The sequence below is a fragment of the Gopherus flavomarginatus genome, chromosome 1 (genome assembly GCF_025201925.1).
Source record: "Gopherus flavomarginatus isolate rGopFla2 chromosome 1, rGopFla2.mat.asm, whole genome shotgun sequence".
Classification (NCBI taxonomy): domain Eukaryota; kingdom Metazoa; phylum Chordata; order Testudines; family Testudinidae; genus Gopherus; species Gopherus flavomarginatus.
The window spans coordinates 322,655,618-322,670,794 of NC_066617.1; the positions used below are offsets into that span (position 1 = coordinate 322,655,618).

Below are 15,177 nucleotides of genomic sequence, written 5' to 3' on the forward strand. Positions count from 1 at the left end.
ATCCTGCTGGTGGGCACTATTGGTTCCGTAGTACACTTTAACATAATGCTGTTTGAAACAGTACAATGTTAAAGTACACTAGAGAATATTACATAGAAATTACTCCTTACAATATATACAAAGGGAGCCCCCCAAAATGCCCCAATTTTTGGATATCTACATAAAACTCAAATTGCAAAAAATGAAATTAATAAACCCCCCAAAACAGAAGCCCATGTATACCAACCACATTAGCATTGTTTGCAGAGGTGACAAACCACATACACATACAAACCTCAAATCTTTCAGGCTCTGAATATATGAAACTTATTTGGAAGGAAACTGTTCCTGCATTGGAATCACTAGGGGGAGAGATGTGTTAATACTCATTCCCAAAGAGGCTGAGTTTGGGTGGCCTTGCATCAGTCCCAGTGCCTGCTGACCCAAGGAGTGAACAACCAAGGTTGGTACCAGATTTTGAGGATCTGCCACCAGCCCAGCCCCCTTTCTGTTGGAAGAAGAAGCAAAACCTGACCATTTGCTTAGTACCAGACACATGATGCGCCTTTAAAAAAAAATAAAAAAAATCCAGTCATCTTTGTACAATGATATTTTTATGCTTATTTTATCATTTTTAAGACAAGAACATTGATGGTACAGTTACCAGATAAGAAGAATAATTAAACAATCCTAAAAATCCTCTCGGTAATAATACCTGTTTAATAGAGAGCAAAAAAAATTGTCACTTTCTCTCACAAAGTAGTAAATTGGCTGTCAGAGAGATGTTTGGCTGTCTTTTTAGCTGCATTAGGCCAGCATTGCACCACTCTGCTGGTACAAAGCTACCCTAAAAACAAATTCACTTGCTGCTGGAAATTTCCCCTATGTAGCTGACTAGCAGCTGCTCTTATGCCACCTCTCTACAGTCAGCAGAGGTGGGAAGGCATCTCTGTGTCCTGTTGCTAGAATGGTTTGTTGAGACCTTAGGCAGCCAGGTCTCCTAAGATTCTGCAGACTGTTCCAAGCTTGTCTTGGAGGAGGGATGGACCAGTGCAGAGTAGCCCTAGGATGGGAGGTAGAGTTTAATGGTGGCTTTGGGCTAGTCTGTTTTTTGCCAAGATCCATATTTTTTGGTCAAGGTATAGTCAAGGTCCAGACTCCAGAGAAAATAATTATAAAATAATAATAAGTAAATAAAAACATTTCAGGGTGATTCAAAAGCATCTGCCCCAGCTTTGGCCCACAGTCCGCCTATTGACTACCCCTGCTTTTGGCTACCTTTGCACCTTCCCATTCTGAGTTGTACTAAGTGGTCTTGAGCTGCAGGTTAGGATCTTGCGCAAGATTTGCACAATCCTTGACAACATTCACTCCTGGAACTCTCTCTGTAACCACAAGCATTCAAATAGTGATAAAAATTTCAATTAACTAATCATTGTATAATGTGGAGGGGGCAGAGAGACCTAACAGGTAGCTCTGGGGCAAGTAAGAATTGGCATTTTATAAAATTTGGAAGCTGTTTCTCTAAAAGATGCCCTGTATCAAAAGGAAGCTCCCTTACACTAACAACTCCAGCCTTTACAGCCCAGATTAAGTCATAGGTTAGCTGAGTCAAATTGACATCATTGACTTCTACCCAAAGTGGAGAATTATTTCTTAAGATTGAAAAGAAAAAAATCCAGCCTTTATTTACAAATTTTTCAGGAACTCTCAGAAAAATAGAAATTGCATCACAGAGGAACAAATTCTCCTCTAGATCCAGAAGCCCAACCATGACCTGCCCACACTGGAGATGGGACAGGACTGCATTATAGCTGAGTGGATTGGTGTTTCTGTCATAGTTCCCCAGACAAAGTGATGTCACTCAGGCTTTGTGGGGGCTTTCATCTCATGAGGACTGTCGTAGGTTTCATAAAACATACATAAGAAAGAAATAAACAATCACTTTGAAGATAGCAGCTTATAATGAATCTTAAGATGTTTGATAAGCACAAATTTAATCTCATTTTCAATCAGATTGTGCCAAATTTAGCTAAAGATTGTAACAAATGATCATTCTGAACTGGTGCTGTGTGCCTCTTAATTTTACTTTTCACCCACTCCTTTAGAAGAGCATATTTTATTTTGTATAAAGGTAATAGTTTGTTTACTAAAAGTATTTACATTCCCCAAAGCCCTACTTATGAACCAGCATACAGTCCAAATATAATTATGATATTACATAATATGTACATCACAGAAGCAGTCTCTTCCTTAGTGATTGCTTAAGTTCCTACTGGTTCTCCATGTATAGGAACTTTATTCTAAGAATGACTTTCTGGATTGGGCCTTTACATTTGGCAGAGACAAGCAGCTACAGTCCTAAACTGGCTATTCTCTAAATAGATGCTGCTGCTTTCTTTCTTCCAGCTGGTAAGTACTCCTAACTCCTATTACATTTTCCTCTAATTTTCCTTTTTTTATTCCAGAGAAGAGGGCATTTTTACATGGAATACTTGTTAAATTATTTTGCCATTGAAGTTTGTCTTTTTTTTTTCTTTAAACATCTAAAGTAAGTCTTTGTGTCTCACTTTTACCTGTCATGTACCTATTTTCTTGCATTATTTTATATTTATTTTTAATGTGTCTCAAATAGGAAGCAAGTTTTAGGATGTTCATCCTTTGAAAGGAAGGTGTGCTTAGCAGGTGCAGACTTGAAAACTTAAACTCCTTTTTTTAAATCATAACATAAACAATGGCTTTCCACCACTCCCTTCGACTGATATCAGCCTACAAGTTATTTCCTCTTGTGTAATAAACCGATAGCAAACCTTTGAAATGATGTTTCAGGTTCTTCAAAGAACAGTTTCCCTTTTTATTTCTCTCTCTCTCTCCTCAATATATTTGATAGTACATGATCTTCCTCTTGAAATTACCAACAGCAGAGCATTTCAACTATTTCAGCCTGCATTTTTCTGAAGGCATTCCCACTCCTCCCCTCCCCTCCCAAGCTCCTACAGCAGTTTGGTTATGATGAAGAGTAATAATAGTAATTAAAAAAACCCTTCCCCTCCAAAGCTCCTTGCATACACTAATGCATGTGATTAATTTTAGGCCTATGAATAATCCCATTGAATTCACATTTGGCGAGATTACTCATACTGGCAGAGTTAAGCACCTGTATATGTGTTTGAAGAATGGTGACCTTAAGCCTCTGTAACAGCCAGAGAGGAACACATTGCTGCGGAAGAAGGACTAAAACAAGACAACTAAGAGTCATTACTATTTCTCTTTTTCTTTGTATGTACATTTCTAAGGTAGTCGTCATTGCATTATGTAGACACCATCACTTACATTAAAAAACAAAAAAAAACCAAAACCGAACAGTGGTCGTCCAGGATGAGAAACAAGCTCGCCACCTCCCTTCTATTCTTTAAGACGTTTTCTTGGGAACACAAGAATAACCATACTAGGTCACACCAATAATCCATCTAGCCCAGTATCCTGTCTTCCAACAGTGGCCAATGCCAGATGTTTAAGAACAGGGCACTACTGAGTGGTCCATCCCAGCATCTGGCAATTGGAGGTGTAGGGACACCTAGAGCATATGTTGCATCCTTGACCATCTTGGCTAATGGCCATTAATGACCCTGTCCTCCATAAAATCATCTAGTTCTTTTTTTTAACCAGGTTGTACTTTTGTCCTTCATAACATCCCCTGGCAACGAGTTCCACCGGTTGACTGTGCATTGTGAACAAGTACTTTTGTTTGTTTTTAAACCTGCTGCCTATTTCATTGGTGACTTCTTGTGTTATGTGAAGGGGTAAATAACGTTTCCCTATTAACTTTTTCCCCACACCATTCATGATTGTCTAGACCTTTATCGTGTCCCCTTTTTAGTTGTGTCTTTCTTTTAAAGATGAACAGTCCTAGTTCTTCCTTGTTGTTTTTGCTGATACAGACTATGGCTACCACTCTGAAACCTATTCTTTTCAGTTTTTCGTGATATGGAAACTGTTCCATACCCTTAATCATTTTTCTTGCCCTTCTCTGTACCTTTCCCAACTCTAATATATCTTTTTTTGAGATGGGGTGACGAGAACTGCATGCAGTATTCAAATTGTGGAGTACCATGGCTTTATATAGTGACATTATGTTATTTACTGTCTTCTTATCTATCCCTTTCCTAATGATTCCTAGGATTGTTAGCTTTTTGGACTTCCACTGCACATTGAGCAGCTGTTTTCAGAGAACTATCCACAATAACTCCAAGATCTTTCTTGAGTGGTAACAGCTAATTTAGACCTCATCGTTTTATATGTATGGTTGGGATCATGTTTTCCAGTGTGCATTGCTTTGCATTTATCAACATTGAATTTTATCTGCCATTTTGTTGCCCAGTCACCCAGTTTTGTGAGATCCCTTTGTAACTCTTCGCAGTCTGCTTTGGACTTGACTATCTTGAGTAATTTTCTATCATCTGCAAACTTTGCCTTCTCGCTGTTTATCCCTTTTTCCAGATCACTTATGAATATGTTGAATAGGATGTTATTCACTCCATTTAGGGCACCTTGCCTATACCGTACTGAGGGCTCAGGGTGTAAGGCACCTATCCTTACCCACGGAGCTCAGGAAGAAACCTGGTCAATATAAGTACCCACCCTTTCCCTCAGGACTCATGCCTCTATGGGTCTGTGGAACCTTTTCCTTGGAAGGAGCCTTACACAGTTATGCTCTAAACATTTATTTATTATCAACACACACAGAATGTATATACCAAGCAAATATCTTATGCTCACCGCTCCCTTTATACAGATAAATTTCATCTGTTGGCCAGTCAGGGTCCACTCATCTGGGGGTTCATGGCGATGCATCCGCACATCACAGTTGTGGGGTCAGAGTTCCAGCAGCTTGATGTTGCACTGCAGTCCGGAAATGATTCCCAAATAGCATTGTTTTTCACTTACATTATATAGGTAAAACTAGCTACCTCCTTCAATTTTACTGAACCTATGACATTATCCCACACTCCTAAATAAAAATTTTAGCCAATTACATACTGGCACTTGTGTCCTTCCTGCCCAAGTTGTGTTTTTGTTTTTGTTTTTACATTTTAACTTTCATGCCCAAATGATAACTTAGTTGTGACCTTCTCTGTTTATGCAGATAGTCAACATAAAGACACTGGTTGGAGCTTATCTTACAGAGACACTCAGTAAAAGGTATCTGGGTGTCTCTGCTTTACAACCTTGGTGGTTATAACACTCATTAGGGACCCCTGGTTGAGAACCACTGTTCTAGGTCAAGGCATAGTAATCCAAGCTAAAGGGGACAAAAGGATGGATAGCTGTGGCTCAGAAGTGCTTAGTGTGCTAGAATTGGCTCTGGGTGTCTCCTGTGGTAGTTGTAATGACTTCCATCAGCATGCAGGGATCATAGTTCAGCAATGATGTTATTAAAGGATTTTCATAGTGGTGATGGCCCTGATTTTGCCACTGTTTCTGACCTTGAAATTAACAGGACTACCCAGTATAAAATATTATTTACACAATGTGATACTCCTGAGGGAATTGTGTGCCACTGTGCACATGCACATTTCATGTGCTGTGCATATTTTAAATATCTTTTTGCAGAAAATAGCTTCTGCTGAAAAGCTGCTGCAGTTTCACCTTTTGCTCACCAAAGGGTGCGGTAGCACTAGAGCAGAGCAGCAGTTCTTGGCAAGCCCCAGCTATCATAGGCAAGAGAAAGAGCCTACCTTCTTCACAGTGCCTGTTGGGCAAGGTCAGGAGACAGAGTTTATGGGGAAACAGCGTGGCGCTGCTGGGGAGTTAGGGGCTCATAAGAGCTAGTGGGGGAGGACAGACTGGGGTAGTGACTGAATGGGAGTGGAGGTGCAGGGTCACATGGGTGGGGTGTGTGTGCAGAGCTACAGGGAGAAAGTGGATGACTGAGTAGGGTCACAGAGACACATGGTGACAGGGGCAGATGTGCCTGACTGAATGGGAGAGGCTAGGAGTCAGCCAGGGTCTGCATGGGGGTGCTCCTTAGCAATCCCTCCCCACCCCCTAAAAAGCCCTGTTCCATACTTTTCCCACCCATACCCAACAACCCTTCAAGTTCATACCCAGGCTCCTTCCCAGCAATGACTTCCCTCTCCCTCAGCTTCTCTGTTACCGCTGACTCCACACAAGCCTTTGCACTGCTTCTGAGAGATGCAGGAAATACAGTTCTGTACTGTAGTTAAATGAATTATTATTCAGAGTTCTGTATTAATATATGCCTAGTAAGGAATCTATTTGTTAAAAAAAAAAAATTCCTGAATCTTTTTTGTTGTCCGAATTGTTACATACATACTTGCTGACAACTATTATGAAATAAATTACTGAAATAATTGAAACTAGTTTGATTATATTGTGTTATTTTGACAAAGTATGCAGAATTTTGCAGAATTGTAAATATTTAGTTTTTTTAAAAAAAAACTTTATGCAGAATTCCCCCAGCAGAAATGTGAGTAAGTGTTGTTGAATTGGACACAAAATTAGCAAGTCTTAGTCATGAGGACAGGTCTTGCATGCTAAACACTTATTTATATCATACAATGTTGTATAACATGGGAAAGCAACACAGATTAAACAATGCTTTTTGTCTTAAAAATCCCAATTGTTTCTCTTTGTTTTTGATGGTAACTCATCCCAAGTAGAGATTCTAAACTAATTGCATAATACTACTGTGACAAAGTTCCTCCTCTATCTTGGTGGGTCCTGCGCTTATTGGCAGATTTGTTCGCTTCAGAAATTCACCACATGGGTCAGGGAACAGCCCAGCGACCTTCCTCTCTGGTAGAACCCACAGTCCAGGTCAATTCCTCCTGTCTAATCAGGAGTTTGGAGGAACCCAGGCCCACCCTCCGCTCTGGGTTCCAGAGGTTTAGAGTGCCTGGAACAACTGCGCAACAACGACAACTCTCTGGACTACTTCCCTATGGCCTCCTCCCAACACCTTCTTTATCTTCACCACAGGACCTTTCTCTTGGTGTCTGATAATGCTTGTATTCAATCCTCCAGCAATTCACCTTCCCACTCTCAGCTCCTAGTGCTTCTTGCTCCCAGCTCCTTGCATGCATACTACAAACTGAAGGTGAGGTTCTTTTTAAACTCAGGTGCCCTGATTAGCCAGCCTGTCCTAATTGATTCTAGCAGTTTCTTCTTAATTGGCGCCAGGTGTCCTAATTAGCCTGCCTGCCTTAATTGGTTATAGCATGTTCCTGCTTGTTCTGGAACTACCCCTGTTACCTTACCCAGAGAAAAGGGATCTACTTAATCTGGGGCTAATAGATCTGCCTTCTAACACTCTTCTGTAGCCATCTGACCTGATCCTGTCACACTACTTAAATTTTATGGCTGTATTTTGGAAAACGAGACCACACAGGTTTCAGAGATGACTTTTTGTTGTGTCTCCTTTCTGCTTCTTTAGGAGTATTGCACTGTGCTCGATGAGTTAGTGTAGCCTTTTTGTGATGGAGAAGGAGGCAAGCCAGTTGGAGAAGGACCATGTCCATAGTGTGTATGAGAAAATTGCTCCTCACTTCCATGATGCACGCTACAAGGCTTGGCCAAAGGTACAACAGTTCCTTTCAGATCAGGAACCGGGGAGCCTGATTGCTGATATTGGTAAGTTTTATCCCTGAGTATGACAACTTTTAAAAAAAATAATTAATTTTTTGAGTGTTGATAATGATCAAAGCCAGGGATGCCTCTTCTCTGTATTAAGCAGTACTTTTGGGGATGGTCAAGGTCACCTTGCCTTAGGCTGCAGGTTTGAAATGAGTGCTTATCTGCAAAATGAGTGTTTTGGAGTTGGTAGGTACTCTTTTAATCATAGCCTGGCTGCCTATCAAATTTGCCTCCTGCTGCCTGCTCTCCCTCTTTCTTCTATAATGGCCCTGCTTCCAGAGCCACCCATAGATACATACAAGACGTGTCTGTGCAACTTTTCCCATTACCTATTTGTGACAGAGTGTACCAGGCCTTTGAGGCCGCTTGCTCAATGGCTCATGGTCTTACCATACCCTGCCCCAAGAAAAGAGCAGTGAAGATGAGTCCTCCATACCTGCCTAGAGAGGCTGCAGAGAAGCAGCCAATCTGAGCCCAACAGGCTCAGCTAAAAGATGCTGCAGGGCCTGAGCAGGTCAGTAGGTCCAGAAGAGCAAGGAAGGGTGCTTCTTCCTGGTCACAGGAGCTTGAGAGAGAGTGCCAGAAGATGGGTTCTGGTGGCATTTGCATTTAATAGAATCATATAATAGGGTTGGAAAGGGACCTCAGGAGGTCTTCAAAGAAGGACCAATCCCAACTAAATCATCTCAGCCAGGACTTTGTCAAGCCTGACCTTAAAAACCTCTAAGGAAGGAGATTCCACCACCTCCCTAGGGTAAACCATTCCAGTGCTTCACCACTCTGAGTGAAAAGGTTTTTCCTAATATCCAACCTAGACCTCCCACCACTGCAACTTGAGATCATTACTCCTTGTTCTGTCATCTGGTACCACTGAGAACAGTCTAGATCCATCTGCTTTGGAACCCTCTTACAGGTAGTTGAAAGCAGCTATCAAATCCCACCTCATTCTTCTCTTCTGCAGACTAAATAATCCCAGTTCCCTCAGCCTCTCCTCATAAGTCCTTTTGTTGCCCTCTGCTGGACTCTTTCCAATTTTTCCATATCCTTGTAGTGTGGGGCCCAAAACTGGACACAGTACTCCAGATGAGGCCTCACTCATGCCGAATAGAGGGGAATGATCACGTCCCTCCATGTGCTGGCAATGCTCCTACTTATACAGCCCAAAATGCTGATGATTTGGTAAGAAGGAAGAAGGTCTGAGAACTTCAGCCGTTAGGTAAGAGTGAAGGAAAAGGGGCTATGTGGGAAAAGGCTCAGGTTAGCAGCAGCGAACTGGAGGCAACTGCTGTTGATAGTGTCTCTGGGTTGGGATTCGGAACAGTGGGTGAGCCCTGGTTCTCCCACTGGTGAAGTGATCTAAGCCCCAAGAATGGGACAAGGCTTAGAATCCCAAAGGCAGGGCGGGATTTAAAGGGCCCAGAGATGGGGCTGAAGACACTGCTGAAGGCAGGAATGTGTTGAACTCTTTGCTACCCCAAAACGGGTTCATCCATTTGACTTGTGTGAGTTGGCTGGAGTTTGACCATGTGAGTTAGCCTGGCTGCCTATCAGATTTGCTTCCTGCTGTCTGCTCTTCCTCCTTCTATAATGGACCTGTGTGAGTTGGCTGGAGAGCTGAGTCTCTGAAGAAGAAGAAGAAGAAGAAGAAGAAGAAGAAGAGAGAAAGAAAGACTGACACCCTACTGAAGGCACTAGAGGCCAGAAAGGCTTGCAGTATCACACCCAGCCATTAGGAGACACTTGGGAGGTGAATGTCCTGTCACTACTATTAAAGGAAAGTATGAAAGGACCAAATAGCTGAATTATGTTGCAAATAATTTTCCCTTTTTATTTTAAGATGATGTTAGTAGATATGGAAAGTTTAATATATAGGATAAATAACTCTGAAATTTGAAGTTTTCTATTTTTCTAAAGTTAAAGCATGGACCATCCCAGGGCAAGTTTCCCTGTACTACCATGCCAGTGTGCTTCCATGCCTCCAGGGACAACAGGTGCTGGCCAGCTGGTAGTTTTGCCACTGTTCTCCTTCATTCTTTAAGAAGTAACATTGTCTACAAGGATGCTAATAGTGATATGGACACCTCCCCATTAGAAACTGAACAGACCATGGAAGGATTTCACATTGACCACCAAACAGAAATCTGATATGGCCAGCTCATGACTGCTACTGACCTGTGCTGGATTCAAACTAAAAATAAATAGTTTCTCTATTCCTTTTTCAGTTTGCTAAAGTCATCTCTACAGCCTCTTTCTTTTTTCTTTCAAGTGTTGATGAAAGTGAAGTATCAATAACAATGGCTTGGGCCAAATGTGTAATGTCTGATGTTACACAGACTTCCCTACATTGCTCTGTGTGCGCACACTGGGCTTTCTGCTCTACATGTCTCTTTTCTTTCTGGGTGTTTTCATGAATGGTTGGGATTAATTTCATAGTGTTTTTTAGTGTATGGTGAACCGTGAAAACATAAGGGATACTATTCCTCTGGGGCCAGAGGCCTGTGGCTCGCTGGCTTATTAGCCCCACCTGCTGCACCTGAGAAAGAGTTGGAACTTAATTAACTGACTCTTGGAAAAAGAGGGCAGAAGGAAATGGAAAAGGGGATTGCAACAACCTCCAGAAAGCTGAGGGACCAAGGGCTGTTCCCTCAGTGGACTGCTATGGGAGCTACTGCACAGAGGAATTGCTCCAGGAACCACATGGACAGACGGGAGATACTGTGCAGTCCTTTTTTTGCTGAGCCTCCTTGGTAAGAGCTGGGAAATCTGGATTGTTGAAGTTTCTGGTGTGCAGGACAGACAGGGAGAAAGGACTATTTGGTCTCCACAGACTTTTTGAAGGAAGAGGCTGCAAGGCTTTTTTTTTTTTTTTTAATTGGTTTGTTAAGAACACTTAAACTCAACTAATTCTGCAGGAAACTGCGTCCTTGGATTCCTCGAGAGAGCTCACACAGAATTAATTTCGGGAGTGAGCTGACTCAGCAAGAAAAAAGCCTGGTTTGGTCGGAGGAGGGCACTATAAAATAGGCCTCACTCCTTTCACGTGAACAAATACATATGCATTATGAACCATCAAACTGAATTTTGCCTGTGACATAGAGGATTTGAACTGAAGTCTCAAGAAGTGAAAGGCTATTATATTAACACAATGCACGTCACTCCCTTTTCTTAATTTAATCTATGATTTCAATGACAGTCATTCAAGCAAGAGGTGAGAAATCACATTTGGTAACTTTTTAGATTTTCAAAATGTAAACAGTTTTTCAAACTGTCAGACTTAATAGTATAAGGATTCGGATACCTGAGATGAAAATGCTAGCAGTAAAATATTTCTAGTCTAAAGTTTTGTTACATTATTTCAACACAGAATTTTTGTAGTATGGGAAGGCTGTACATCTCCATGTCAGAAGCATATAGTTATGAAGAGGAAACTGCAGAGAGCTAACCGACAGAGAGTTCCAGTTGTCATGGCAACAACAATTAGCAGCATTATAGCAAGAAAACAATGGGTTTAACAGCTTGGTCTAATAGTGATTTAATTACTTAGCCTTCTAATTTGTCTGTTTGAATACACAGGAATAAGTCAGAGCTATACTGCTCCCATATGATGCTTTAATATAGTATTTTTGGTCTCTTACAAGCAGAAGTGCAATAGCGTCATTAACATAAATATTATTGATTCTGTGTCCCATGAGAAAGCCAAGATAAATGCTCTTTAGCAAACTCATCTCATCACTTAACGTCACACAGCAAAGAGCCCACTGTTGGACAGATAGGAACAGTCTGTGCTCATTGTGCTAAAATGATCTCAAGACACAATAAATTCCTCTATAATGTCATCCTGGTTTTTTTTTGGTTTGTTTTTTAAGTGGGCAGAGAATTTCAAATTATTGAGGTCAGACCCTGGCACATTTCTTTGCTCATGTCAGGAGTACATTCTCTCACATACAGAAACTGAATGATACTCTTTTCTCCTCCTTATTTTGCTACTTCAGGCTGTGGAAATGGCAAATACCTTCATATCAATTCTCAAACCTATAAGCTGGGCTGTGATTACTGCTTCCCTTTGGTGGAGTCAGCACGAAATGATGGCCATGAAGTAATGGTGTGTCATAGTCTGTGCCTGCCATATCGGAATGAGTGTTTTGATGCTGTCTTATCCATTGCTGGTAAGTTTTGTACATTGGCAATTTCTGTTGGCCAAAATTTCAAAGGATAATCATGTTTGGAGTTTCTAGGCTGGCTTCACAATCTCTGCCAAGTATTTTGGCAGAGGGCAAGACAAGATTTGGGTAGACCAAGGAAATTTTGCACCAATCTAGTTACACCACTGCAAACCCCTCCCCACTTTGCCAGTGCAAAAGGGGGCTTGCTGTGTTTTTAGTAACTTGATAGGGTAGGTTACACTTGTACACACACTGCCTACACCAGTGATTTGCAAAAACCCAAATATAGACCAGGCCTTTTTGGGCTTTTCCCAGTGGTACAAATGTAAAATGATGAACACCTGCCTGCAGGAAAATATGATGAAAAGCCACATAAGAGCCAGCAAAGGAGTCTCTGGTAAAACAGATTTATGTGGCAAGGAGTAGACTGGGCCCTGAGTTGCAGGGCCAGCATTCATTCAACCTCAGTAGTGAGAGGTGCTGTCACTCTACTGTACGGGGAGACTTTGGCAAACCAGTAAAGTGCCTAAAACCACTATGGCTTATTGTTAAAGGCGGCCTAGTCAGCAAGCTGTAAATTGGCCATTCAGCAATCTCAGCTTGACCAAGGCAGGAGGGGAGGGGGTTTTGGGTGCCACAGCAAGGGCAGCTTGACCCCACGTCCTTCCTGATAAGAATTGTGTTGAAGTTGCTGATACATGCATTTTAAAAGAGCAGGATGTGCCTCAGAAATGTCTGTTGGGGTCTCAAAGCTGCAGACTCTGGAAAAACCCACACATGGTTAATCAATAATCAGAAGGAGCCTTTTGCTTGCCCATTGGAACTGCTTGCTTAACAAGTTTTCTTTAAGGGACATGTCATTCTGTTACTAATGTATAAATAAGAGGGAAAAGCTTGAGATAGTTGGACTCTTTGGACTCTCCCTCTGGATACATCTTGCGATCCCCACCAGCAGACGGAAGATTTGGCCACCGGAAGCCTGCCGCAGTTTCACTTGAGAGCCACACTCAGCTTTGGTAATTAACAAGGGTTGGGGGTGTTTTACTAATCTTGTTGTGGACGTGTGTAAGTGCTTGAGACTAGTAAAGTTTAGCTTTAAGTGAAAACACTTGTGTTGTCCTGTTTGTCAGCCATCTATCAGTCGGATGGGTGCGTCTCCCCTGATTTCCTGACACCTCCTCGTGCAGAGTAAAAGTTACCAAGAGCGTTGAGTTGAAAGAACCCCAGGTAACACTACTAGCAAATGAAGGCTTGAGACCCAAAACTTGCCATTTTTTTTCTTGTTGTTGAACTCTTAAGGTTGCTGGCACAGCTTGGTAGGGAGGCAGGGGTAGAGGTATCTTGCTTTTTGGTTTGTGAGAAGGTGGAAGCCTTATCTTTTGGACATGTGGAAACCCCATATTTGTACATTCAGATCAGGTAATTACAAACTGAAGTGTATGTTTCTATATGCAGGAAGATGCACATGATAAGGGAACCCATTGGAGAGATGGCACTGATGGCTTTGTACACTTATACAGGGTTTTGGGTGAAGTTGTGGTAAAAGTGTGAACAACTGAGGCTAGGTCATTGTTTGCCAGATGAGACTGAGATGGTAGAAAGCAGGTGCGGCTATGTAAGCTCTTAGAATCGGCAAGTTATCCAAGAGTACTCCTAGACTACAGACTGAATTGACCAATTGTTGCTGCGTACCTTCATCAACAGGTGACTTCATGGCTGCAAACTCTTTTGAGTGCTTTCCTCTGCCTGCTAGTATAATCTGTTTTACTCAGGTTCAGCATCAGTCAGCTGTTAATGCACTAGGGCATCTTGGTGGGGGTAGTGTGACCGTATGTGATAACGTATAATATTGCCAACTCATGATTCATTTTTTTTATCATGCATCTCATGATATTTGAAGTTTTTTTTTTTTCAAAGCACAAGTTCTTGGAGTAATAGATTATGTGAGAATCTCAGCTTCTGGTCGTAATTTTTTTTTTTTTTAAATGAAGCTTCTAGCCCACATGGTTGCTGAGAAAAGCTTAAAAATGTGCACTTTAAAGGATCAAAAACCAAAAGACAAATAAAAAGAACTCCAGACATCTTACTTAAATCTCATGATTTCTAAGCCAGTCTCATGGGTTTTGGATCTGACTCAATTTATTTATTGTGAGCGATGGGTTTTGGCAATCCTGCAGACAGCCCCTCCCCCCCCATCTGAGTCCTGTTTGTCCCCACATAATCTTCTGAAGACAGATACACACCAGAGGTGATGGTAAACATTTGCAGGAGATTGTCTAGCAACAGGAATAAGGTCCTTCAGCAATGCTCAGGCCAAGACTAGACTAGAAACTTTTGCCAGCATAGCAATGTTGATTAGAAGTAACTTCATGATTTTTTGGCCACATTTCTATGCCAATAAAAGCCCTAATGTAGATGCAGGTAGACTGGCATAAAAGTGTTTTTGCCACTATAGCTTATTTTGCTCAGGGAACTGGTATAAACTATACCAGAAAAAGCACTTTTTGATCAGTACAAGCTGCATCTGCATTTGGAGGGTTTTGCAGTAAAGCTACACTAGCAAAACTTATAAGCATAAATAGATCTAGATTCCTTTCAAATGCTTAACTCCTAACAGATAAATCTTCCACAACTCTTTGCCTGCATTTGGAAAGGTATCCTGTACGTTTTCTTAGTTTACTCATAACACAATTTTACTCCAGTTTAAATATCGCTCACTGACAAAAACCAGCCCCTTTATCACAGTCACATATACTGATGGGGTTTTTTTGTGATTGTATGCATCATAGTGCCAACCCTGTCCCATTGAAATCATATAGAGGTTAGCCATTGACTTGAGTGACACATGGGCACCAATCCTACTATCTCCTCTTCTGTTAAGGAATTAATACTGTCTGAATCCACTTGGCATATCTGTAGCTCTTTCAAAATGGCTTTATCTCTATCCTAGTGAGATCATGCTCTTTATGAACATAAGAATGGCCACACTGGGCCATTGTGATATACCCCAGGGTACAATCTGGACTGCTGAATAGCTGTGTCCTGTCAGTTCTCCAGTCTGGGGTGCCTTTTACACTGCTTCACTGTGAAAGCAAACACTTCTGGCCTTGCTCACACACAGCCTCTAACATGTAAATTACTCCCAGCTATACTGCAAGAGTGCTTCAGCTAGCCATTTCTGAATTATATTGCAGAGTGACACCAGCAAATTCTTAGTCCTAGACTTGTCCCCAGAAATGTGCATCCTATACTGTTCATCTCCTTCCTTCTGTGCAGTACAAGCTCATAAAGTATGTCATCTCAACATGGTTTGTGCATAGTATTTTCTATTGTTATCTTAAATCTTCTTAGCGTATGTGCAACATGCCTCATTCATCAC

General features: G+C 41.5%; 1 protein-coding gene across 6 annotated transcripts in view; it reads left to right on the top strand.

The window, feature by feature from the left end:
- LOC127043287 (probable tRNA methyltransferase 9B) overlaps positions 1-15,177 on the top strand; it is a 69,869-nt gene that overhangs the window by 31,381 nt on the left and 23,311 nt on the right. For all 6 annotated transcript variants that reach the window (XM_050937271.1, XM_050937274.1, XM_050937272.1 and 3 more), the window contains 2 exons: positions 7,436-7,632; positions 11,628-11,801. In XM_050937271.1, the coding sequence (XP_050793228.1) occupies positions 7,479-7,632; positions 11,628-11,801 (328 nt within the window). In that variant the 5' untranslated portion in view covers positions 7,436-7,478. The remainder of the gene's footprint in view (positions 1-7,435; positions 7,633-11,627; positions 11,802-15,177) is intronic.